The sequence below is a fragment of the Rhamphochromis sp. 'chilingali' genome (genome assembly GCF_963969265.1).
Source record: "Rhamphochromis sp. 'chilingali' genome assembly, chromosome: 12".
NCBI classification, from domain to species: Eukaryota; Metazoa; Chordata; class Actinopteri; order Cichliformes; family Cichlidae; genus Rhamphochromis; species Rhamphochromis sp. 'chilingali'.
Window position 1 is genome coordinate 29,882,773 of NC_137939.1, and position 27,818 is coordinate 29,910,590.

The 27,818-nt window shown below is 38.0% G+C and overlaps 2 protein-coding genes across 3 annotated transcripts; one reads left to right on the forward strand and one right to left on the reverse strand.

Moving 5' to 3' along the window:
• Positions 1 to 1,007: 1,007 nt before the first annotated feature.
• On the forward strand, positions 1,008 to 5,498 carry coq10a (coenzyme Q10A). 2 transcript variants are annotated; one of them, XM_080900024.1, is made up of 6 exons: positions 1,008 to 1,572; positions 3,105 to 3,254; positions 3,336 to 3,528; positions 3,695 to 3,796; positions 4,626 to 4,804; positions 5,041 to 5,498. In XM_080900024.1, exons 1-5 carry the CDS (start codon positions 1,436 to 1,438, stop codon positions 4,791 to 4,793), a joined length of 750 nt encoding a protein of 249 aa, XP_080756150.1. In that variant the 5' UTR covers positions 1,008 to 1,435; the 3' UTR covers positions 4,794 to 4,804; positions 5,041 to 5,498. The 2 variants fall into 2 exon arrangements, with proteins under 2 accessions (XP_080756150.1, XP_080756149.1); XM_080900023.1 differs by having other exon boundaries at positions 4,626 to 5,498.
• Positions 5,499 to 10,963: 5,465 nt separating this feature from the next.
• On the reverse strand, positions 10,964 to 27,818 carry cs (citrate synthase). The gene is made up of 11 exons (XM_080898463.1): positions 27,659 to 27,818; positions 23,733 to 23,783; positions 23,354 to 23,461; positions 22,513 to 22,578; positions 20,604 to 20,735; positions 18,561 to 18,749; positions 18,190 to 18,389; positions 15,175 to 15,304; positions 13,871 to 13,972; positions 12,698 to 12,907; positions 10,964 to 12,600 (listed from the first exon to the last, which is right to left on the reverse strand). The coding sequence occupies exons 1-11, from the start codon at positions 27,707 to 27,709 to the stop codon at positions 12,430 to 12,432; spliced, it is 1,410 nt and encodes a 469-aa protein (XP_080754589.1). The 5' UTR covers positions 27,710 to 27,818; the 3' UTR covers positions 10,964 to 12,429.

Sequence of the window (27,818 nt, forward strand, 5' to 3'; positions counted from 1 at the left end):
TGATTAGTCATGTATTCCCTTTTCTATCACTATAACTTAAAACATTAATTCCATCATATTGTTCTGCCCGCTAACTGGCTTTTGGCTGTCACTGCAGAGCCATATCCATGCAAATCTCCATTTCAGTTAAAGGGAGTTCTACTTTTTGTAAAACAAGAGCCAATAAAAAGTACGACATCTCCATTTCCATGTGTGAGAGTGAAACTGAAGTGAAAAATCACAGATGAAAAAAAGTAATGTAGGCCTTGGGTGTAATAATTAAGATCAAGTTAAATATCCAGATTTGCTGGATATTCGTCCAGGCTACAATGGTAAACAGTAAAATAAGCCTAGAAATTATTGACTGTTATTTTTTATTTAGCTTGAGGACCTTTGTTTTTAAACGTGATCTATCTCCCCTCTGTTATCGTTCTCGCCTTCACTGCCTCTGTTCCTTGCAGCTTCACTGTTACTGTCTCTATCGCATTCACACACTGTGTTCTGTCTTCTACTGACTTTCATTCTCTCCAGTGCTACTCTCCATCCGCTTCCTACTCACACTACAGATGTCTTCCACAAACAACATATTCCACGGAAGACTGGAGATTCCTCCCTGACCTCATCTGTCAACCTGTCCATCACCAATGCAAAAAAGAAAGATCTCAGAACCCCACCCCCACTTTCATTCTATCTGCCACTCCTACCACACACAACAAACAAACACTTGAACCCTGTTTATACAGTCTCACGGCATTTTGTTCAGGAGATATATATATATATATATATATATATATATATATATATATATATATATATATATATATATATATATATATATATATATATATATATATATATATATATATATATATATATATTGTTATACTAATATAAAAGTGCTTTCGTAAGTTAAATAAAATAAAACAAAATAAAAATATTTTTTCCCCGCCGTTAACCTCCTGTAGAGTAGGGGGCGGCATTTCTTCTCAGAGCTGTTGGGCAGAATCGATGACAGAAGAAAGGAACAATTTGTCCCACCGGCGTTTTATTTAGCAGCAGAAGGTCGTTCGCAGCTGGCAGCAGTTTGGCAATATTTATAGCCAGAAAGTGACGTAAATAATTTAACTTTGTTTGAAGTTTGGAACTCGACGCGTGGAGTAATGTGAGTATTACGTAAAAAAAAAACAGCGGAACGTAACCATACGTCGTGATTGGTTGGGCTGTTGGAAATCTTGCTAGCTAACGTTAGCAGCTGACTGCCGTAACTAACGATAGTTACGCTCGCAGTTCGGAAAGCGGCTGTGCTAACGCTACTTGTTCATTAATATACCCGCACCGAAGCAGCGTGCAGGTTGGACTGGACCCTTGAATCTCTGTGCCCTCGGTCTTAAAGCAGACCCCGGGCTAGCTCGACAGACCCAGGATCTCCCTCTCTTGAAGCGGAGAGGCTGACTTGATGGCAGCCTCGACCGGTGCCCGGAGATTACCCATGGGTGTTCGGACGTTCAGTGACTTTCTCCAGATCGCCACTGTGGGATCCCCTCGCTCGTGTCGCACGGCGGTGCAAAGAGGATGCCTGCGACAAAACATCAGGTGAGCCCGTCGGGGAGTTACTGGAGGCTGTTATTATTATGGTTAACAGCACCGAGCTGGTCATTCAGTACAGAGGAACTGACGCTCTGCCGCCACTGAGGGCAGACGATATATAACGAGAAGGTCACTAGATAATGTTATCAAGCTCCATAATTCTGGTTTCTTATCTTTAAAGTGTGACCAGCCTCCATTTGAGAAGCAACTGCTGATTAGTGTAACAGAACTACCAATAACTAGAACTGTCTCACCAGGTAAAGGCAGCTGTTAACAACTGCCTTCGACATGGGTTCTGCAGTCCAGTCTTCTTTAATGTTTTTGTAGAATACATACATAAACATAAATGAAAACAAGCAAGTTAATCGTTATAATTGTGCCATGTTGCTGGTGAAAACAAATTACAAGAAGCTAACTTGATAAAGAAGGATATTAACTACGTTTGCACTGTTGTATTGACTTCACATAACTGTAAAATCACAACTATAAACCACTCAACTTTGTTCTTTCATGCATGAAATATAAACATTACAGAATACCCACAGTTATTTTATTCCATAAGTAAACTGCTGAAAGTAAGAGCTGAAGAATGGTGTAAAAAATTGGGGGGGCTTATCCATAATGGATAACATGTTTCCAAAATGTGGAGAACAGTTTCCAAAACAGCCTGTTTGTGGTAGCAGTGAATAGTATGATGCATTGACTTAATGAATGAATGTTTTCATGTTTTGGGAAGCACACACACACATAATCACTTGCATTAACTAGTGATCAGAATCAGAATACTTTATTGATCCCTGGGGGAAATTATTTTTTGTTACAGTGCTCCATTTTAAACCAACATTAAGACAAGACAGACAATACACTAACTAAGAATAGTATAATATATACATATATATACATACATAAGTCACTCATAAATAAATAGTCTGATCACCCTGATCACAACCCATTTGATCAGGTTGACCTTGATCGAGGTAAACGTTGTGTTAATGGGTCTTTAGATGAAAGAATAAAAGAAATCACTGCTTCACTGCTGTTTAACTTGATTCCAACAAATGGCAAACAAATTCTCTCATAACCTATGATGTCTTATGGTAAAGTTATATAAAAACTTGAAAACTGGTGCTTCATTTAAGTGGAATATTTTATTCACAAGGATCTAATGTTTTGTGTCATAATTTGATACAGCAATATTTTAATTTGCTTATTTAGTTTGATCCTTGACTCTCAGTATGAGGAAAAAATGTTGCTCACCCCTATCCTACAGGCTACCTTCCAGAAAGCACAAAGCTAATTTGTTCAACCAGAGCAGGTAGGTGTCACCTTACAGCTTTTTGCTATTCACAAAAAAAGACCAGACGTGGAAAATACCAGCATGCTCTCAACACTGACCTTTCATAACTCTCTGGTCCATCCATGCACTCACTGACTGTTGAAACTGGAAAGCAGTGGACCTATTTTGTTGCAGACTGCACTCTTTCTAGATAGGGGCTTATGGCACATCACTTCAACACAGATTCTAATTACCTTTCCAGACACTTGTCGTCATGTGGCATTTTGATGACAAGAAGTCCCAGGGTGCTTTGCCTTCAAGATTGTGACACAATGACAGCGGTTTCCCAAAGCAGAAGCTTCATCAGCCTCACCAACAAAAGGAAGGAGTACTCTGAACGTAGAATACTTGGGTAAGTATTGATGAGCCTTTTTATAATCATAAATTTGATCATTAATACAAAAAATTAATTAAAAGGATATTCCTGTTACAGGTATTCTATGCAGGAAATGTATGATGTTGTGGCCAACGTTGACGAGTACAAGCACTTTGTGCCTTGGTGTAAGAAGTCCCAGACCATCATGAAAAGAGCAGGTCACTCCAAAGCCCAGCTTGAAGTGGGATTTCCTCCAGTAGTGGAAAGATACACATCTATGATCACTAATGTTAGACCTCATCTAGTCAAAGTAAGTAATGGTAGAGAAATATTATCCCAGTCTTTTTGAATTGTGATATGTGATTTTTAATGCTCCATCTGTTGCTAGAATTTGTTTATATAGAAACAATATGACTGAAACACAATTTCTGTGTTTTACAACTTTTAATTATTGTCTTTGTTTTTGTTATTTGTAGGCAGTGTGTACAGATGGAAAGCTCTTCAATCACCTGGAGACGATATGGCGCTTTAGTCCTGGCATTCCCGGTTACCCTCGTACCTGCACCGTAGACTTTTCTGTAAGTAGCCTGTGCCTCACTTTAGCCTGTAGCTCACTTTAACTGCTTGTGTGTACTAAACACCACATGGGATAGATGATACATCAGAAGACTGATATCATTAAAGTCTGTATTCATGCTCATTAGTTAATGGGGTTTTTTTATGCTGTGAAAAAGCACAAATGTAAAAATTACACTTTGTGGTTTTATGAGTGGTTACGTGTGGTTTTTCCTTCATCTACAGTGAACAAGATGAAGGAAGAGAGACCACCCGTGGAAGTGTTTCCCAAACATTTGATTTACTTGTGTCAGCCTCCTAGGTTTAACAGCAGCTACCCAATTATATCGCACTTTTTCTTTATATCTATTCAAGAGATGATTTACTGTTTGGTTGGCAGTCTCCAACTTCTTATTTTAAAAGGTCAGTTGCTTCTTATCAGCAGCTCCTGCCCCCTTCCTGTCTAATTTGTTCATTTTGGCTGAAGACTAGCAGTGGCCACTATCGTTTCACTCTCTCTAAAGGGTTTGTTGTCCTGTGGTCAGACTCCAGCTCCACCCTCTTTAACTGCAAGTTAAAGGAAATGCCACCAGAACAAGATCTATTTCTGCAGGAAACCTTTCAGTCAGGTGTTTGTTTGTTTTTTTTTGTTGTGTTTTTGTTTTTTGTTTTAAACCATCAGACTGGCTTCGTTCCACTTTTTTCACTCTTTATGCTAAGCTAACTGTGTTCCAATCTCATCTGATATCTTTGCAAGAACACAAATGAGCTTAGCTTTAACCTATCATGCCCACTATATATATTTGCCGTATTTCTTTAAACTAAATTATTATGTTTCTGTGTGTTTAACAGATATCCTTCGAGTTCCGCTCTTTGCTGCACTCACAGTTAGCCACCATGTTCTTCGATGAAGTGGTAAAGCAGAATGTTGCTGCATTCGAGCGGCGAGCCGGCAAGCTTTACGGCCCAGAGACTCGCATCCCACGAGAGCTGATGTTTCATGAGGTGCATCAGACGTGATCTCAGCAACTGTACGTCTTCATCTGGCCTTAAACCGTACCCTCTTTATTCCCTCAATAAACTTGCATGATGTGGCTTAGCAGGCCACTACATCAAATCTCCACTGCTTCATAGATGTTATAGCGGCTACCAAAGGTGTAGCGTATCTAACGCTTGCAAACATAATGTTGTAATTCCTGCCTTAGTAAATTTTTGCTCACATCCCTTCTCATTGTGTTACGTTTGTCCATTTTCTGTCTACCTCCAGATCCTTGTTTAGCAGAAAGAACAGTAAGTCATCGCAGCATTGTTACATTGTGCTGGACACTCAGTTATTACTTTAAACTTAAACTTCGGTTTTTCTATAAGACACAGTCCCTTTTGCCGAAGCAGTTGTCTCACTGTAACTTGAGGTTACTACTATCAAGTGAACTTCAGCTCTAATATATTGGGAAAGCACATTCTTTGCTTTTACACTTAGCATTGACTTCATTTCAAATGGAAATAGTAATATATAGTTTGAAATAAAGTACTGGTATTGCTGCAAAATAATATTGCTTTTAGTTCTTTAATTTATTCAGCAGCACTTTTCAACCAGTTTTATAGGGGTTCATATTGACAGTGCCATGCTATAAGAGCATTATTGTAGGTTAGTATGAAGTGCAAAGGAGGAAAATTAGCTGTGGCCTCAGTATGCTAGGATTTGAGAAATGTCACTTTAACTTGGATGCTGTGAGGATTGGGCTTTAGAACGTTAAAAAAGAAAAATTAGCATAGTAGTTTTAATACTGCCTTGTTTTACAGCCCAGCACTAGTATCAGTCAGTAAAGGTGGGGAAATAAGAATTAGCACAACCAAGAACCCCTGTTGAAACTGAAAAATCTGCAGTACTGTAAAAGGTATCACAAAGAATGTAAGAAGAGTACAATGTTACACTCAAAAATTATCTTTATGATCGATTAAAAACAAAAGAAGAATTGGAAATTAAAGATGGCTTCTTGTGATTTGAATGTGGCTTATATTGTAATTGGATCAAAAATAAACATTGCCATGTTATGTGGATTCTAACTGTTAGGAGTCAGTTTAGGTTATAGTTTAAAAAATGTAGGTGTGTCCTTGCTTAGTGGGCTGTTTTGTGTTTAGATTGTTTGAAGGTGATCCGGAGGATGAAACACTCGAGTCATCTATCTATAAATTGTAGCGGTGGGCTGTAGAATAAAACATTACTTATTTATCAATGAGTTTCATGCTTATTTGTTGACATTTCGGCTTATCTTTACACACATTTTGATGCATGGATATAAGTAACAAAGGCAAATATATTTGTAGCATTTATGTGTTGCATTGTCAGGACTTGACTTAAATTTAAAATCAAGCAGCCCCTTCACAGTATTCTGTGATAAAGGGCTATTAAAGGTAACTGATTGTATTTTGCTACATTTTAAAGGTGACTCGTAAGTTGCTAAAGAAGTAATTTAGTGTGACCTTCTCTGTGAAAAATGTTTCATTTTGTCCAAATGGTCCAGTAAACCTAAAAGGTTTTTTCGTATTTTTGTGAAACTGAAGTATGTTGTTTTATTTTTGGTTAGTAAAGTGATTTGGGAATTGAGGAAAAATGAGTCATCAAAACCCAATACAGGCGTATTCAGTCTGAGAATCACTGTTACTATTTAAAAAAATAAATAAATACATTTAAAAATGGTTTGAGGTAAAATCATTGAATACCACTTTTGTGTATTATGTTGCAATTTGGCCTTTGCTTCTTTTCAAATTTTGATAGTACACAATCAAGATATGATTGAAGTGTAGTTCCAGCGTCTTTTTTTTTTTTTTTTTCTTAGTTTAACAAAAGTATTGCATTAACTGTAGTTTTATTTAAGATGGTCCTACCATTGCCAGACTCAAAGTGGACTAACATAATTATAAATAATGTTAATGAAAATTTTGTGTCGTGTTTTTAACGTTGCATCACATTAGAATTCATCTTTACTCAAGTTTTTTTTTTTGTCTTTAAGTGTATTACAGAGAGTTTGTTTTTCATTGTAAGTGCCAATCCTTATTGGAAAAAAAGGGGCAGTGTAAACAGAAATATTTTCCGAATTAGCCTATTATGCTTTTCCTGATTTTCTGACATATACATATAGATTCTTATAATAGTGAATGCTCGTATTAAATATGCCAAAAATTGAACATAATGAGGTCAGCGTATGCACAAGTAATGCCTGTGAGCCAAACGCTCAGGTTCCAGGCAGGTTTTTCTACTGTCTGCACTATATGATGTCAGTGACAGTGGTTATCTCAGGCACACTGCTTGGGTTATGAGCTCAGAAGCCCCGCCCACCTGCTGTTCTAACCTCCTGTTTGTAAAGGCTGCCCAATCAGAAAGGTGGAGGAACTAAAACAGGTTATTTCAGACAGTGGATGAACTGAGGGGCTGCACCAAGCTGTAGTATAAGATGAACTGATAAATGAACTGTGACTCATGCAAAAGCTACTCTAGTACAGTCCAGATGAGCATAATAGGGTTCACTTGAAATTATTGTAACCCTTCGACCCCTCTGTACATTTCCACATCAATATTCATGCTGCAGGCGTATTAATGACCACTGGTCTTAATACGGGCAGCCTTGTATGTATAAAAGGCTGGCGTATTAATGACCACTGGTCTTAATACGGGCAGCCTTGTATGTATAAAAGGAGATATAAATAAATATCAGTCACTTGTTGCTTCAATCAAAATTATTTTCACTGTTTTGGATTTCAGTTGCTTTTTTTTGCAAGCAGAAAATGTATCTATGTAAATATCGGTGTATTTTAAATTTGTATTTAAATAAAAAGGAGCTGTCACATTTTGCATATGTGCTTTTTTTTAAAGGTGATTGATAAAACAAAAACAAAACCGACTCCTGAAGGTATACCTGCATTAGTGCCTGAGCATTGTGTCCTTCACTTGCAGCAGCTGCGTTGTAATGCATTTAGATGACACCAGGTACCGTTTTTAGACTGAGCTTGTGTTCCAGAGGATGGCATTGAGTTGATGTCCCTTAGCACTGGTTGCCTTTGTTGCACAAGTGGAGTGGAAAGAGTGGCACAGCTCAGCTGACCAGCAAGAAACCAGAGTGGGGTGATGGTATTTGGGCCAGTTATTAATAACAGCACATAGGAGAGGTGGGCATTTGGGCCATCTTCTTCTCATGATCACAGTATGGGATAAAGACTAATTGAAATTGGAGCATTACAACAGGAATCATTGATGATCATGATATTCTTAAATGAGCAGGTTTTGTATCTGGTTTTTGAATTCAAACACTTGCCTAGAGCTGTATGTCTCATCGGAAAGAGAAAATTACTCAAAGTTTACAGTGTAAATACATTTTTTTTACATTGTGCCATCATCCTCATGTTACAAACATGACGAGAATTTACCTAACTGACCTCACCTGTCACTGTCATAAATCATTTTGAAATGCCACACACCATTGCAAGAAAAAAAAAGTCTGTAATCCCTTTGAAGTTATCAAGTAGCACTAATCACTCATAAAATATATTTTTTTTTTATCTAAAGTCACAACAGCTGACAAGTTCAACATCTTTAAACATTTATGCTTTTCATATTTTATGGTCCACACTGAATAACCACACAGTGTGAGATGGAAAAAGGTAAACCTCTGTGGAACAGCTTCTCCAAAAGGAGAAGTGAGTTTTGAGGTCAAGTGTTCCAGCTAAGGATCTCATTTTGGAAGTGTGAGTTGAAGAGGTGCCCTTCCTATAAATAAAGGCATTCAAAGTGTGTGAACTGACAAGAAGTGATGTTCTCAGTAAAGATTGCTCAGTGTGAATGGTCTTTGAATCAGGAGCATTACAGCGACACACAAAGTCCACAATAAGGGAAATTAACTGCTGTTAACAAATGGACATAAGGTTTACTAATGAATTCATTGGTTTGAAGATCATTATCTGGTTATTATAAAAATGCAAATTATGTTTATACATCTTAGTAAACTGCTAATATTTACTGTGTAAAGCATTTTCAAAAATTATTTGGATGCAAGTGTAAAGTCTAATACTTGTTTAAATAGATAATAAGTAGGTAGGTAAGGGTGTAAATCACCAGACTGAAGCTGGAGAATGCAGTTTTGGTCCTGTTATATTCACTGTTTATTACATTTGCTCCTGAATTTTAGGTACACTTGTTCAACTGCTCTTTAACCCAAATATCTAATCAGCCGATCGCATGGCAACAACTCAATTCATTTAGGCATGCATGGCATGGTCAAGATGAACTTGTGATGCTCCAGTCAAGCATCTGAATGGGGAACAAAATGAAATGTCTAAGGAGCTTGGAAACAAAAGCGTCTGGACTTCTTTTCTTTAAGTTTTGTCTTGAAGATGTTTCACCTTTCATCCGAGAAGCTTCTTCAGTTCTAAGCGCAATTGGTGGAGAGTCCCAGATTTTAAGCCCTATGGGAGTGTCCGCAAGAGGGTCATGGACCCTCTATTGATCCTCTACCTAATCACAAGGTCCAAGGTCTGAAAACGGGTGTGTCTCACAGTCAGCCAAGGTTTCAGGTGAATCCATTGTGAAACCCATCCCCACCCTATCATGTGATTTATTGAGGTCAAATTGCCCAGGATGTGAGTGGGCATTAAGGCATCAGTTAACACCTTACGGTAGTTTAACCTAACCAAGAAACTTAAAAGGTAGGAACACAACAAAGGATGTCAATATAAAAATATAGATGGCAGACAGTTGGTGTGGTGAACCACCGCCTCTGTTCACAGTTGACATAGATGGGTTCTTTCACACCATCCTTCTGCTCTGTCCAAAATGGGAACACTGGCATCCTCCTTTAGATGCAGATGTCCTGTGGAGGTGGCTCTTCTATGTTGTGCCATGCTTTTATGAAGTGTCTGTTTGGTCTCTCCGATGTAGAGGTCTGAGCATTCCTCGCTGCACTGTAGAGCATACACTACCTTGTTAAGTTAGTGTTTAGGAGTTTTGTCTTTGCAAGCTCCTTAGACTACGATGACCTGGATGACTGAGAACCTTCACAGACACTTGACAAATCTTGGATCCGATAGAATCCAGCAGCAGAAGAGCACACTGGGTGCCACTCCGGTCAGATAATAGAAAACTGAGGCTCACCATAACTGGAAAACAGTAGACTGAATGTTGGGTTGATGAATTTCCATTGCTGTTGGTATAAACAGCCTGAAAGCATGCTTCCACACTGGCTTGTATCAACCGTTCAGGCTGTTGCTGGAACCTTATGAGTGATATTTTCCTCAGCCCAGTTTAGATTCCAACTGTACCAACTGAGTATCGTTTAAACGTCAAAGACATTCACATTATAGATGTACAGCCAACAGATCAGAAGCAACTGTGTAATGCTATCATGTAAATATGGACAAAAGAAATTTCCACTATCTTGCTAAATGCCATGATGAAATAAGGCAGTAATGAAAACAAGAGTCTAACCTGGTACTAGCAGGGTGTAACTAACAGCGTCCAGTAAGTGTATAATACGGTATCTAACAAGTGCAAATTTAATTGTTAAAAAATTTTTTTTCCACAGCCATTAATAATGATTGTTAACTATTATTTCAGTCCTTTTTAAATCGTGAAAGCTTAACAACTGTTAGCAATGGCTAAAAGACAGCGTTTTGTGAGACTGTTTGTGTATTACAAGGAGGGTATAGAGCATTTGGGTAATCACTTCAGAAATCCTGGTAATTTCAAAGGTTACATGCAACTGGACCTGGAATTACATCACAATTTCTTTTTCAAGCACTTATGAAGAAAATGAGACCAAACAAGTGTTAATAAAAACCTTTATTTTTCATTTATTTCTAAGGTTTTCCAATAGTTGTTTCAAGCTTTTCTTGCCCATTTGACCCATCCAGCCCTGTCCCCCCGCCCCCAAGTGTTTCTCTAATGATTCCCCCCCAGTTACAACCCTTAAGCTCCTCTACGATCAAAATAACCACATCTGTTGAACAACCTGCCAAATGGAAGAACGCTACAATAAAACACAAAACACGTGCGCGAAAAAGCCAGAAGAGCAGAGCAGAGAGAATCAAGTATCGGAGCGAACACGTTAAAGAGTATTCTTAGGAGGAAATACGCAAGAACTCTAACTAGACAAAAATGGAGTGTTGAGAAACCCAGAACTTAAGAGCAAGCTTGACACATTCAAGTGAAATACCTGAAATACAGCACCAGCTGAGGAAACAGAGCTTGGGAATAAACTCTATATACAGAAGATAGCTGCAGTTGTTTTTTTTTGTTCATTGTCAGAAATTCACAGTGACCAGCGAAACTGGACATATAGTGGGCACGACTACACTGCTGGTAAACTGTGGTGCTCATTGTGGTTATAAGCAGCAAGTGAATGCTTACAGCTCATACATTAATGCTATACATATATATACCTATGTACACAGAGTATAAATAAAACCACAACAAAATTCAAACCCAAATATATTTTTATACATCATTTAACACCAAAAGAAAAAAAAAAAAAGGGGGGAGATTTTCTACTGTTACAATTTAGGAAATCCAATCAAATACATCATAACTTTACAATTGTCATTTGAAGTGCTCTGCTGCTGGGATAAAGACATGAACATACAGTCAAATAAAAGAAGACTTAAAAACAAAACAAAACTCTACAAAGCCCCCCCTCCCATCCTGTTTTTATTCAAGCTTGCTCTTAAGGATTTCCTACAGGTTGCCAGTTACAACACCCTTTGCTCAAATCTGTATCAGTTACCTTCATTAGTCCTGATTCTCAGCGATTCGTAATATAAGAAACCCATTAAAAAAAATAGGAAATTATTTTGAGGAAAATAAGACCAAGGAAACAAATTTTAATAAAGACTGTTATTTTGATCATAGAGGTATTACAGGTCATCTAGAAAAAAGAAAAAACTACAAGTTAGAGAGAGAGAAAAAAAGGGGAGACCAGAGATTTAAAGGGGCAGTGTCTTTAAACAAATATTTTTTCTTAAACGGCTTTCTAGGATTTTTACTAGTGAGGACCTTTTTTTCCCGTTACACTGGAGTGTTCATAAGTGGGAGTGAAACGCATCGATCAACTGGGTGGGATGACAACTTTGCATAGACGAAAAAATAAAATTAGAGCTGTGTGACAAAACTGTATTTTGCTTGGAAGTATCCTCTACAACACATCACTGTAGTGGCCAAAAAGATTTAGTCAGATTTTTAAACGTAGAAGCTTAAATACAAAGGAAGTGCACAATTCCCTTTGAATGCCACTACCTATTCTTAGTTTAGACCCAGTGTCCAATGAGAAGCACTGCTCAGGGGAAATCTTAGCAATGCTAGCAGACCTAAAAGTGGTAGGTAGTTTGAGCCTACCGTGGCCATATATAAAGTTTGTTCTGCTCATGTTTTAGATAGAGAGACATGATTGGAAAGCCTGTCAGTGATTAACTAAACACACTTGAAGACTAATGCTATGACAATTTAAAAAGGCCCTTTTTTTGTGAAATGGCATTAAACACATACTGTCTCTTTGAATCCTCTAAATCCCTGGGGTTGGAAATGACAAGGGGTCAACTTATGTCTGCTTTTTGATGTTTCCACCTCCTCCCACCCTTAACACTAACCCACAGCTACTTCCAGGTTGGTGCTTCAGCCTGACTTTGCTCCAACCAGAGACATCAGTCCATCTGTGCTCATGGACTTCGGGCGCTCCAGGGGGAAGCCCAGGGCTCTACTCCACACCAGCTGGGCCAGCACGCCGAGAGCACGGGACACACCGAAGAGCACAGTGTAGTAGTTCATTTCAGTCATTTGATAGTACTGAACATACACACAAACAGGAAAGCAGTCAGTTACTTCAGCATCTGTGATTATTTCAGTTAGATAACAAATGCATGATTATAATCCCAGGTCTTACCTGCAGCAGCACTCCACTGTGAGCATCTACATTGGGCCACGGGTTCTTGGCCTTACCCTGCTCCAGGAGCACATTGGGTACAATCTTGTAAAGCTGGGCAACCATCTTGAACATGGGGTCACTGGGCAGATGCTTCAGGGCAAACTCACGCTGGCAGGTATAACGTGGATCAGTCTTCCTTAGGACAGCATGGCCATAACCTGGAACCACCTACAGCCAAGAAACCAACATTTTTAACCTGACAGTGCACTCTTCTAGTCTCTCTGACAACTAAGTACTCACGAGACCTTCAGAAACGCATTAAGAACTTAAACACACCCATAAGGTCAATTTACAATCACTAATTACCCTAGCATGCATGTTTTGGGGAACAAAACCAGAAGAAACCAACCAGGTGCAGAACTTACATGTAAAACCACTTGCTGTTAGGTGACATCAACACCGTTCTATCTGTGCTAAAATACTATTATTTTACAAATTCTTTATGGTATACATTAACAATTTTAACCTATTATGAAAGACAAAAACAGAATTTAGTTAATCGGTAAATCAAACTAGAATATGAAGGTTTAGATGAAGGTCATAGTAAATCAGGTGTAAAATATAGTAAATTATAAAAATTGTAATAATAGCAATTTCTTGGTTTTGGAAACAAAAAAAAAAAACAAAAAAAAAAACTGTTGTAATTACACAACTTTCTTTGTGCCAACATTAAATCAACTACTCCTCTTAGTCCTGTAGGTGAAGGAAGACTATAAAAAACAATGATGCCATATAAAGTGACAACACTGCAACAACAATAAGCAACTTGTTGTGTTGATGTTGCTTTCGAGTTACTGCTTTGACAATGGGGTCCTAACAGATTTCACACACTTTTAGGGAGATTAGAACCAATTAGAAATGTTCAATGCAGAAAGCCTCATGCCCAAAGTTTCTACTCTTTTAGAAAACAACAAAAGCCCACTAGGGACTTTTTAAAGTGTTAATTTTTTCTTTTAATAAAGAATCTGGTTTGAGCTCCTCCAAAGGTTCCTAAATCTAGCTGTAACTTCTGGTAGAAACAACTGGACCCCTGACATCACCAGAAGTGTTATTCTGAAAATGAGTGAGAGTGGAAAATGAAGTCATAATAATAACTAGAGTTGTTTGTTTGCGGATGTGGTGCTTATTTACCCTTCCAGACTTGAGTGTGTTCCAGATATAATCCCTCATCCTCTCATCAGACACCTCTCCTCCCAACTCCTTCTGCAGAGCAGTCAGCCACACCAGTACCTCCTGTAGGTGCAGCAAAAACCCACAAAACAAGACAAAACAAAACACACATTCATAAGCTAAGTGAATTTTCTGCTGTATTTTTGTTGGCACTGTGTTTGAAATCAAACCAAAACTCATTTTAAGTGTCAATATGTCAAATATGTGAGCAAAGCGCAAATTGAAAGAAAAAAAATCATTATGAACATTTTAATCCAAAAATCATAGGTTACTGTACAACTGCTCATAATAGTTGGTCATATCATATGACTGTATTTAACTAGTTAAGTAGCTAATAAATAAATGAAGCAGGGATAGGCTCCAGCCCCCCTGACACTATAATTGGATAAGCACTTAAGAAAATGGATGGATAGTAATTAAACAGATGCCAAAATTTATTGGAGGAGGTAGAAGCAGCTTTGACAAATTGCTAGCTAATAAAAGGAGGGTAGACCTTCCCTCGGGTGCTGGTAATCAAGCAGTGCTTTGTGAACGTTATTGAACTCTAAAATAATATTTATAATTGAGCACCACAGCAGTTTGACTCTGAACTCTTGGTTCTTTGTCATTTTCACCTTTAGTGTTTGTCTACTGCACTGACCAAAAAACAGCCAAGTCCTCAATGATTATGTTGCCATGTTGGCACAAAGGTGACAAGGTTGTTTCAAAAAAGGCTTCTACCACAGTGGATATTTTGATGTGTGATTAAAAACACAGAAGTGTCTAATAATTTAATGATCCGTTTTAATCAAGTGTTGTGACAATGTGACAGTAAGCTAGTATTCAGAATACCAGGCCTGTGACAGTAAAGCTGATTAGCAGAACTCGGTCATCTTTAATATTAGTAAGAAGGTATGGCGAAATAAACTCTAACCCATCTATATGCTACAGAAGAGATCTATGAGATTATAAAGGCATTAAATAATTATGAACCAACCATTAAACTACACATTAAACTTGTTTTCAGTTTTTTTCCCTCATCAGATTTCTTAGTTTTTTGGTAAAAATCAAATAATTAAAGTGTTGTATGTAGTGTTTTTGGAACAATTGTAATAAACTGACTGAAATAAAAATCATTATCACATAATATCCACTGCAGTCTTCCTAATGAAAATGCTTTCTTTATAAAAAGATGAATGGGGGATTAACTTGGGATCGCCAAGTTGTTTCTATCAAATCTCTCAGTGTGAAAACAGAATGAAAATGATGATCTGTGCATTACTAACCTGATTGGCCAGGCCATGGAGAGGACCGGCCAAACCATTCATGGCAGCGCTGAAGGACAGGTAGGGGTCAGACAGGGCACTCCCCACTAGGTGGCTAGTGTGAGCACTGACATTGCCTCCTTCATGATCACTACAATTTTACAAACACACAAAAACACATAGTAATGAACACATTAAAATTATAATTCTAACAGTAAGGTTTCTAGAGTGTGCCATTTAAGTCTACACCGGCATCTGCTACACTTCATCACAATGGCAAATAGTAACACTGGGGAGGCTGGAGAGTTGTCAATCCTTTTTATCTGAGCAGAACCATCTGTGTGGGAGATAAATTGAATTTGCTCCTAGAGTTTGTCTGTTTTTTTTCAGTGCACATATCCTACATGGCATGTTTGACTGCTAAACAAACTGCAGACTGTGTAAACCAATATCTATTTTTATTGTATATTGCATCAAATTCAGGATAAGAGGACTGCTGTCACAGTAAAAAGCAGGAATTTCTCCACATAAATAACTGAAGATGCTACTTTCTTGGTTAAATTTCTTTTTTTTTTTTCCTTTCTTTTTTTTCAACCCAGCATTTCTTTTGAGGCAAGAAAAAGCCTCGCTGCTCTAACTTCTGTCTGTCTGATAATAGCGATTTTATTTATATACATGCACCTTAGCAACAGTGGATTCTGTTTATTCAGGAGCACTGAGATTCATTACCTCAGCACTCAAACCTTAAAGCCTTTGCACATCATTGCACACTCAGGTTGGATGGTCTGTTTTGTCATGTTGTAGCAGTGTTAAGTTACTTTAAAAAGTAATTAATTACTAATTACTTAATCAATATTGTATTTAAAATACTTATCTAATTACTGTGTCAGAAAAGTAACTTAATTACTCAGTAAGTAATTTAACTAAATACTTTTTAAAAACCATATAAACCTTGAGTGGACAAACAATAGAAATTAAACTCTTTAAATAATAAATACATTTTTTGAAAGACGGAGACTCTACAGTACGCAGCGGTAGCATCTCTTCCACAATGTAGCCTGCAATCATTTTTTAAGCTCACCTTCAGACAATTTCTACGCTGCTGAAGTAAAATCAAGTTTTGCCTGATTAGCAGGAGTTGCCGCGGTGTTATCCATGGATGATGAACAAGGATCACTCAGAAGTGTTCGTCTATGCTCTCGTGTCAGTAGATTACTCATGCTATTAACAACGGCTGAGTTTTTTTCTCCCCAGGACATAGCTTACATATTACTGTAATGTTCTTGTCTGCTTGTTTCAGAAAAGTTAAGAGACGGGAATATTTCCGTTTCATAAAACAGCCACACGCTTCAGTCGAGTCCGACATCTTCCGCTTTAGAATACGACTATGCAGCAAACTGGCGCGAAATGACGTGCACCTGCACTACAGCGATGTTAAAGCGGCAGAGTTTACTTCTACGTTTAGAAGATAAATTATTGAAATGAAATAATGATATTCAGCGAGTTTAATTATTCTACAATGTAACGCAAGTACATTGTAAGTAACTGTAATTAAAATACCTAAAAATGAACAGTAATCAGTTACTCTACTTTTTCAGTGGAAAAGTAATTTAATTACAGTAACGCGTTACTTAGTAACGCATCACACCCAACACTGTGTTGTAGACTACACTACTACATAGGGCTGCACGATTTTGCATAAAATGAGAATCACGATTTTTTTGCTTAGAATTGAGATCACGATTCTCTCACGATTTTCTTTTCCAATATAAATATTTATTGCACTTATTAACTGCACATCAACTTTGTAACAGTTGAGACTGAACATAAAAACAATAAATAAACATAAAAACAACAAATGTCTCACGTTTTGTTGTTGTCGCAAAATGTTGTACTGCTTGAAATTCCGTCTCCACCGTTGCTCGACACTGTGTGTATAGAGCAGGTAGTGCAACAATAGAAAAATAGTTGCGGGACGGCACTGTGTAGCGTTTGTCTAGGATGTTGATCATTTTCCTAAATCCCTCGTTTTGCACAGTGTTGATGGGAGCCATATCTTTGGTCAGGTGATAAGTGATAGCCTCTGTAAGTTCTTTGTGCCTGCGGGAGTTTGACGGGTATAGGGAAGCGCTGTATAAGGTTCCCGTTATTGATGTTTGGGTGGTTGATCGGGACGGATTTTCTCCTGTCACTTTCGTCATCCCTGACGTGCTCTCCGTTGTTTTTTCCCTGCCAATTTTAGCATCACACGGCACAGCTTCTGTATCACGTGGTATAAGGCTCCGCCCTTGTCATTTGTTGAGCAGGAAGAGTGAGCGCTTGTTTTCATGCAGATTACATCCCGGATGGATCAAAATGTGGTACAATCGTCATCTTTTTTTTTCTTTTTTAAATTGTTGTCATTTGGAAATGAGATCGCACATAAGTATGAATCGAGATCGCGATTTTCTAACGATTAATCGTGCAGCCCTACTACTATATATATATATATATTCCTATTTACAATACTATTCTCAGTCGGCTCCCATCTTACTTAACTGACCTACATCAACCAAAAAGTCTGGGAAGAGTTTTTGCTTCTGTCCATATTAAAATTGGAGAAACAGTCATTACATTTGCAGTTCCTTCCACCTGGATTAAGCAACTAATTCAACTAAGCTTGAGAAAAAAAAAGAAAAAGGTCATGCTAAATAAATTTAAGGTCACTTTAGGAAACCTGTAGGTAGTTACCTCAGGCTGTGTTATACCTGAGAACTACTGCTTCTGTTTGTAATAGTTTGGTTAGTTTTGATGGTCAGATGATGAAAAAAAACAAACCTATCATCCTCATCATTAATCAATCAAACCAAGTAGTGACATAATGTCATGCTGTCTAACTCCAGATAGGTTTGCGAGTTTCATTCTCATCTTTTCGACATCTGACTTAACATCTCTAATTCTTAGATTAAAAAGGCAAGACTTTGATTCAAGTGTTACTAGAAAAAAAATAAGATTAAATCCAACTTGTTTTATGTAAAAAGGCATCTTAAGTTGCACCTGTGGATAGTGAGGTAGAGCCTCATAAGCTCAGTGAACTGAGGATCACTGTAGCCCAGCATGTTGGTGAAGTTGTGGGACCAGTCGAGGTTGGAGTCGATAGCTCCGATACTGCTGCCTTCACGGTACAGGTTACGGTAGATCTTGGCAGCAATACAGGGGAGCTTGGCAATCAAGTCCATAGAATCTTCATAGATAAACTTTAAAAAAAAAAAAAAAAAGATAAATTACACAACAAGAAAAGACCACATGAAACCAAACTGAAAGCGTTCTTGTGTCTAAAGTGATTCAGTCTCTTGAGCAAAAAAAAAAAAAAAAAAAAATTTCTATTAGTCCATATTTTTCAAAAAAAGGTATGGGTGTAAACTCACCTCCCAGTACTTGGACTTGTGGACTCCCTCAGAGTAGGCCCGTGCAAAGCTGCTCTCACTGTTCAGAGCTGTAATGGCAGCGCTGAACTGGGACATGGGGTGCAGATTTGTGGGGAAATTATCCAACATGGTGACAACATGAGAGGGAAGTGCTGCTCTCTTTGCCCACTCTTTGGACACCCAGTTCACCTGGAAAGAAAGATGGACACAAAATAAATAGATGAGGCAGAAATCTCAGAAAACTCTTCGATCAATAAGGAGACAAATGTGTGTTGAGAATAAACATTTCCTCCTTGGCTGATTTGAGCAGATATGAGACGCAGGAAGAACAGATAGAGAGGTGCGCTTGAAAGTTGCAAGCATTTGAAAGGAGCATAGGTTGTCCTCATATCATTCTGTAAGGAGATAGTTGGCAGCAATAAAATCCCTATAGATTGTGTCTTGTTTCTCAGTTGTAAAAACAAGATACAACCTCTAGTTTATACACGCCAAATTTCAGAAACAGTTTTTCTTAGATATTGACTTTGGTTATTGATTCCCTGTAAAAATCAAGCTTATTCTTGTATCTACTTTCTAAAATTCTCACAGCTCCATATAGAAAACTTCACTCAGCCTTACTTGTGCTTCTCAGAGCTTTTAAATTAACATAAGTAGCTTTTATATTTCAGCGGCAGACGCTGTACAAAAAACTAAATACTGATGATTACAATTAGGGGGATAGGTTAATTGATTAATCCAAATTGCCTATAGGTGTGAATGCGGGAGTGAATGTGAGCACGAATGGTTGTCTGTCTCTGTGTGTTAGCCCTGTGACAGACTGGCGACTTGTCCAGGGTGTACCCCACCTCTCGCCCTATGACAGCTGGCATAGGCTCCAGCGCCACCCGCAAACTTGAAAAGGAAAAGTGGAAGCAAATTGATGGATGGATTGATGGATACAATTAGAGCTGGCTTAGTTGATTCTGACTCTTGCTGCTACATAGGCCTATGTTACTGAGACCTCTAAACTCACAGAGCACCTGTCTTGTGCTGTTCTGTATTTCACTCTGCAGGCATTTATTTATTATAGTATTGTATGTCATTTGCTTCTATTTTCTTTCTTGTAGTTTGTGCATTTTGTTCTGTCCTCTCTGTCCCTGTACCTTTTTCTGCAAAAATTGCAAATCTTTGAGTTTAAAACTGCATGCATTTCATCAACAGTGACTGGCCCTACCAACCTGCCCAGAGGTTATTATTGTTGTGTCATTTGGTTTGTAAAATGCTCATCTTCGCTTTCCTCAACCCAACCAATCAAGGCAGACTGCCACACACACAGAGCCTGTTTTTTTACTCCCCACTGCAAACAGGTTCTTGCTCAAGGGTGGGTTGTTTTTTTTTTTGAGCCTTAAGTGATTCTCAAAATTTTGGTTACTCAGCGCAAATATATTTTTAAAGGCTGCACAAGAGAAATGCTCACGTCAAGACATTTAGTGTAATATATCACTTCAGTTGGTTGTTTGTGTGTATTTGTCAGTTTTTCACTGAGTTAGCTTTTAAACTACTGTTAAGCTACCATTTCTTTTATTGTGAACTTAAAGAAAAATTAAATGTAGAGGATAACTAGAAACGAATGAAATTAAGACATTTCTGAGTTAAAGATTACTATATAAATTTTTTCCTTGACAAGGCCACGGAATTTATTTATTTTTTAACAAGGATGGCAGTTTGCACTTTGAGAAGAACCAAGGTTAAAATTTAATGTGCCTTGAGCCTTTGTACATTTGTATCTGTCATTACATAAATACACTTGAACTGAACACACGCCAAGCATCTTGTTATTCACCTTTCCATGATGCAAAAGAAAATGTCATGATTCACGTATTTGGTACCTTAACTGATCCAGGTGCCAAAGTCACCTTATTTACTGCACTGCAAGAATATTCAGTTTTGATGAAGCATTCTGAAGAGATTTGACAGCATCTGACATACCATGACAGATAGCTGCTCACTGAAACTCCAGTAGGCAACAACATTTTACGACAATAACTTCTTGCATCGACTCACCTGCTCCTCGGTTGGGACCTGTCCTGTGACCAGCAGCCAGAAAAGACCCTCGGGCAGTGGCTCCTCACCTCCTGGAGCTTTAGGCAGCAGCTTCTGACACTCTGGAATACTGTAGCCCCTGAAGCGGATGCCCTGATTATCAAAGTAGAGATGAGAGGGGAGAGAAGATGTTGAAGTAAATGTTATTTGTGATAATTAGCTACATATTCCTGTTATCATCAAATGCACAATCAATTGAGTGCTGGCAAGCTGCTAATATAAGCTGCATCTCTACCAATGAATGCCTCAGAGTGCCTCAGCTTTGGCCAGAAAGCAATCAACTCAAGTGCCTACAGGGAATGCTAATGCGCATGCAGCTAAGAGTAAAATAACAGAAAAAAAGCTTACCATAATAATACCTTGTGCTTTTTGTGTTTAGAGTCTGACTGATAACATGTTTGTTCAAAAACCTTAACTGATTTAAATTTAAGATATCATGTCATGCCAGTGCAGCTTTCTGGCTGCTGCCTTTTCTACATTACTTCCAAGAACTCGCCGCACAGAGCAGCAAGTGGTCACTGCTATGAGAACTTACACTATGCACTCTGCGCTTTTGTCATCGATGTTGAACGTGAGCAGAGAGCAACCATTAATCTCTAACATAGATTAACCTGAATTTCAAGCTATAATATACAATATACTGTTCACAGTAATGTTGGGCAATGATAAGAAAATTAAATATCGCGACAGAATATGGGTAAAACGCGCATGCGCAGTGCCTTTATTTTCATACACACATGGTGGAAAAAGCGTGGCGGCGACAGAGAATGAGAAGGGCGAAAGCAGATCGTTGAATGAAACAGATGAACCAGAATTGGTTTATAAAAATGGTTCAACTTCAGTGATGTGGAACTGGTTTGATTTTTGTCCGTCAGATAGCCACCAAAGCAAAATGTTTTGTAGAACATGTAAGCGGGCCGTCCTTATTACTGTATTTTTCAGACTATACGGTGCTCTTAAAAGCCTTTAATTTCCTCAAAAATTGACAATGCACCTTACAATCCGGTGTGCCTTTTGTATGAATTCTGGTTGTGCGTACTGACCTCAAACCAATTTTATGCGGTACACAGCGCTCAGAAAACTGTCAAAAAAAATGTTGAAGCTTACCAGTCGTACTAAAAAGCCGCACCGCTTGATGGATTGTCGGAACATTAAGAGTACCGTAGTCAGGAGCCTCGTGGAGTAATACGTACAGTGCTTCAACATAATTTTACCGTATTGTGTGTGTGGCACTTATGCGTATGAAGCGGATTTTAAACTCAAGGCTATCTGACTGTTTTGTTTCGCTTAATCTGCCTTATAATCAATCCCGTGCACCTTATGGTCTGAAAAGTACGCATTTGACTTATTTATTTGGCACACTGCAGTTTCATGTTGCAAAGCACCTCTTTTAACTTTTGTGGATATTATACATGGTTATGCTGAGGATACGTTGGCCCATTTCCACTGGAAATGCCTTTTGGTTAAACTGTCAGCAAGGAATTTGCGTTTGCACTGTTAAATTTGTACATGGCTTTAATGCACATAAAAAAACAGCTGCTTTTTTAAGTGAAAATAAAGTTATGCAGGGTTTTGAGGTATGGAGTTGTAAAATATTTTGTCTTGCATCAGTTATAACGTCAGTTGTATGGTTATCGCAAATTTTCAAATATATAACGGGCTAAATATTTTTGGCCATATTGACCTGCACTACTTTGCAGTACTGACTCGTTCTGTTTCTAAACAACCTCAAACCTAGTGTGGCACCTCTGTCTTGCAAACCCCCCCCCCCCCCCTTCTTTTTTTTTAAAATACAAATGTACCAACAAACGCAGGCACTAATAGATCTGCAATAATATATCAGTGTATTCTCTGTAGCTCTGATACTGACCTCCTCAGGATCCAACACAGAGGTTTCATACACCAGACCCTTCATTCCCCTCATACCCCCATAGACCTATGGATGAAAACAAACAAAAACATGGAATGACATTCAGAAAATTGTCTTGCCAATAATATATATAAACAGCCGTGTGTGTTTGTAGTAACAAAGTTACGCTATACTGGACTTTAAAACATTTTATCTACTGCTTATTTTTATCAGTAGACCATTTCAGAAGCTCACCTCTTTGCTTTTGCTATCAGTGTCCACCAAATGTCTTTATAAAGGCAGGAAGAAACATCCTAAATACTATTCAGGTTTGTAATTCTGCACACAGGATAATAAGTTAATAGACACTGAATGCATTATTGCCGTGACACATGAAGCTCAACTTAAATCTACAATGCAACAAGTTAGATGCAGTGTTTGATAGATGGAAGAGGATAGATTTGTTGCAGTGGTGTGTGTGTGTGTGTGTGTGTGTGTGTGTGTGTGTGTGTGTGTGTGTGTGTGTGTGTGTGCGCGTGCGTGCGTGTGAGAGAGAAAGTGCAAGTGCCAGTTTACAGTGGAGGTTTGAGTGAGTCAGCTCAAATATCCCTGTTGGCAGGAAGCAGCACAATTTGTGACCTTTGAGGGAGATGACCGAACAGTGATACCTGGCACAGTAAACAAGACCAGGCAGGCCTACATGGATTATGTGCAGCTAACATGCCACAGCTAATCTGCATCAAGGTAAAGCCCTCCCTGAATTAATATAATCGATCTGAGGAATCCAGCTCAGTGACTCGCTTGTGTGAGGGTCTTATTTTATTCAGCTCACTAAACGTGTGCAAAAATCTCCGCCACTTACCATGTCTACAGTAATCTGCCCTATGTTGGTTTTCCCATACTGTTGTTTGAAGTTCTTGATCCTGGTCTGTTCTTTAGGAATGAGGTCTGAGAGGACATCCTTCAGATTCTGTAAAAGACGATGTTTACTCTTTAATGCCCTTGAATAAACATTCAGCCTTAAAATAGACTACATTCCCTTGTGACCTGTGGTTAAACAAACTTTATGCAAACATTTCAGGAAAAAAAATGATTTATTGCTCCACAAATGTCAATATCTTCACAGAGACCACAGAGTAAGAACCAGTGTCTCTTCCAAAGGTTGTTAACACAAACAGTAAAACTACAGAACAGCTATATAAAACAAGCAGAAAACAGTGGAGTAAATTAAATGCACTTACTGTTGTTGATGCGCTGGCATTTCTGGCAGCCACAAATAGGAAAGAGGCATTCTGCAGAACATATTAGGAAATACAATTTGGATTGTTAGTACAACAAAACAACATTATAGTAATAACAGAATTTCTAGACTACCTACTGCTTGTATTTAAAATGAAACAACCTTGGAGGACCTTAAAAGCTACAAAACATTTCTAAGGATAATACTGCAATCAGTCTGTGAGTGAAATGGCTCCAACTCTTTCTCTGTAGTAAGCAATATACATGTTAAACGAATCACCGTGTTCTTACCAAGTGTACAGAAACTTTTACACAGGAAAAAAAAAAACATTTTCTATAATAATTTTTTTCTCTTTCCCACAGTAACAACTGTTCTTATTGTGGTCCAGAAAAAAACATTACACTACAAGCAAACAGTATTATATTTATATAATACCGTATGCTTGTTTTGTCCACAGCACTAGCATGGCTGTCACTCAGGAGGTAGCACTACTAATTGGAAGGTCAGTGGTTCGGTTAGAGGCTCCTCCAAATGTTAATGTATCCTTGTGCAAGACTGGTGCTACACCAATATTACACTGATTGTTACAAGCACAAGCCCATTTCCATTCCTGCTCTTCATCAAACAATTTCTGAACACTAACCATTACATGGTACCAAATACATATCGGCTACTGATGTTGGTAAATGCCATCTTATTTTTTTAATATGACGATAACAGTGTAGAGCACCATATTTTCAGTAACAATGTTTGTTTTCTGTACTGGTGCATGCCTAATACATATAATTACAGGTTCTTTCTAGCATTTTACCTATTAAAGTGTACCTTGTAGCATAACACATAGCTTTCACTAAACTAAGCAGTTATTCAGAGTAGTTTCTCCATTTTCATCCTCATCGTTTTATAACTGCCACTCAAACTTGCCCAAAATTTAGAGTTAAAAAAACAACAACACTTATAACTGGGTAGTTCACAGTACATGGCCTGCAACAAAGGCCACTAGTGACAGCCATTTCAGGGCATTCTGCACCTGAAGGTTTCAGGTGCATTCAAAGTCTGACAACCTGGCCAAAAAAAAAAAAAAAAAAAATCGGATCACAAACTGGGGCTTTGTGTTATCTGCCAATACTGTGGAGATGTTCCAAGTCACAAATATTACCCCACCTCTTTCAAACAGCACAGTGTGCACTTTTTCTAAAAATCTCACACCACAATCTCATTATAATATAAACAAATTATTCACGCTCGTGTGTCATTTCTAGTTTGTTTTTTTTCACAATGTTAATGCTGGTGTAAAACAATCAGACTGGTCCTGTAAAGCCAGGAAAAGTACATCTAGTCTTATTCTTTCAGATCTAACTGTTGGTAAAATGTAAACCAGCCATTACATGTATCCAAGGGGCAAATCCAGAGTGAAGCAACCTAATTACTCACAAACTAGGAAAAGATGCCTCCTTCCTTTCATGTCAAGGCATGAATTAAAAAAAAAAGTTTTTATGAAAGTATTCTTAATGGAAACTCATTGATAGTATTGAGAAGTTCAGCTGGCTGTCTTGCTCACTAGTGAAATGCGACTCCTGTGTGTTCATTTAAACATATCAGTAGATTATCAATGGGCAGGAGACAGTTACTCCTTATAACCACAACCGTTTTGAATAATCAGGACCATCAAGGCTCAGCGAAACAAAAAGGTAGGGTGCGTCACTACACACACAGTTTACCCAGCTGAGCATCGGGGAGATTATGTAACAGCTCAGTGTCTTAAATATAGAGCACCAGTTAAACTCACTCACTCCCAACTGTCCATCAGCCAGGGTTAAAGAGCAACTATGGCAAGTACTCCACACAAAAAGGCAACCCCTCCGGAGGCTGTGTTTAGAAGAAACACATGATACTTGAGTGATTAGCAACAAAGCCACCCTCTCTATGGACAAACAAATCAAAACAGACATCTTGGTATAAGGAATACACATTTTAATGACATTTAAATCTAGAGGTACTTAAAACAATCCCCTTTTTCAAAAGATGAAATGATCTGAAGCAAGAAAAAAATAAATCATGAGACTCTCCTTTATAAGACTTCATTGTGTTACTAAAAATCACATGACTTTCATAGTTCAGACACATACGTTCTTATGCAACTACAGCTTACTAATAAATCTCCAGAGCAAAGATTACAAATGATAAGAGAGAAAGGTAACTGTGACATAGGTGAGGTCCCCACATATGATAGAGATTTCAAAGAAAGAGAGACACTACTTAGTCGCCATGACTGAAAAATTATCTCTATTATTTCAGTAGTAGGAGACTTGACTTGATATGGCAACCAAGTAGTTCATACTGAGAGGTCACTGGAGTAAAGCAGTAGACTAAGGTCACTGGAAGGGTACTTTAAGATTGACAGGCTGGCCAAAGCATATTTTAAATGATTTAATTAAAACAAAGTCATTTATCTGTTCAAATAATCACATTTTTTTCAATGGACATTACAGCAATATGCTCTTCCAAATGCAACTGGATATGTTGGATATTTATAAAAACATAAGATATTAAATGTGCCCTGCCCATTTCATAAACCATAAATCTTACTTCTGTCTCCATGTCAAGATAAAGCCACATTTAACTGGTTAATATCCAACCTCACAGACAAAACCCAGACTGCTGCTGATGGGATTATATCATCAATCATGCAATTTTACCATTAGAAACAGAACACCACAGGGGATCTCTAGTTGTCAATGTAATTATTTTAATGAATACCTAATTGTCCTAGCTCAGAGTATGACTATGCTTCATCTACCTTTAACATTTTCCAAGCAGCCAAATCTGAGTTTTAAAGGCAGAAAATAAAAATGGCTATATGCCCTTACAAAACACTTTCACTTAAGGGAAAATAAAACTGTTTATAATTAAAGAACCCTGACTTCCTCCACTGTAGTCAACCTTCATGCCTGTCCTTGACCATGGACATCTTCAAGATTGTGGGGTGTACCTATAAACACTTCTGCAGTTAAACCACGTCTAATATACAACATTTTATACTCATCACTGCTCTTTTTGAAAAGGTTGAATGAACTTCCTTCCCGTCATGAATTAAAAGCTATCTTATGGTATTCATTTGTAAAGCTTTCAAACCATCCCATAACTATTATATTATTAACCACACAACATAATAAATACTTCACCTCTTAACCCCAGATGTTCCAAAGGTATGCACCCTTCTACCTTGTAAGTAGTATGATCTCTACCTTTAGATATCATAAAGTTTTATTATATGATTTTTGCAGCTTTTTTCCGCTGTAATTGTCTGCTGACTGCCTCTTCATAGCTCTTATTTTAAGAGAGGTCTTTTCAGTGGACCTAACCTGATTACATAAAAATTGATTTATGAAAAATGATTTATACCGGCTATTCAGCTGTATTTTAAACATAAGCATTATATGGTTGGTTAAAATCTTAATATGAAAATCAACTGCGATGGTGAATAAACACAGAGTTTAACGTGAATTTAAAAGAAAGTACAATTTAATGTTATTACGCTATACTACAAATAGTAGAAACTCGTAGCGTAAAGTTAAGAGTCTGCTCTGTGCTGGTTGGACAAACATACCACAGTTATGACACTACAAGGCCAACATGAGTGCAATGATTCATGCGCTACCGTTAGCTAACAAGATACGAGCTGTCAAACAGAACACGGCTTCTGTCTCTGAATAAGATCTACGAAAAACAGGGTCCATACATTACTATGATTAAAGTTCTTGTCAGTGTTTAAGCAAATTGCAAAAAACTCGGCCAATTGCATTTCACAATGTGGTTGACAGGGCTAAGCTAGCCTGTTAGCTACCAAACCCGACGTTAGCTTAAAGGAAACGTCCACAGATTTAACCAAGAAAGCGGCATCGAGGCTCATTCTGTTTCTCTTACCTTTGAATTAAGTAGTTTGGGCGCTAGCCTGGTGACAGTGAGGAACGACATTGTGTCTGTCTAAAAGTCTTATTTCCAGTTATTCTTTACAACTAAGACAGCCGCTGCCAGTGCACCGCGGACCTGGTTGAAGGTGCCCCTCCAGAAAGCAGAAGGTTGA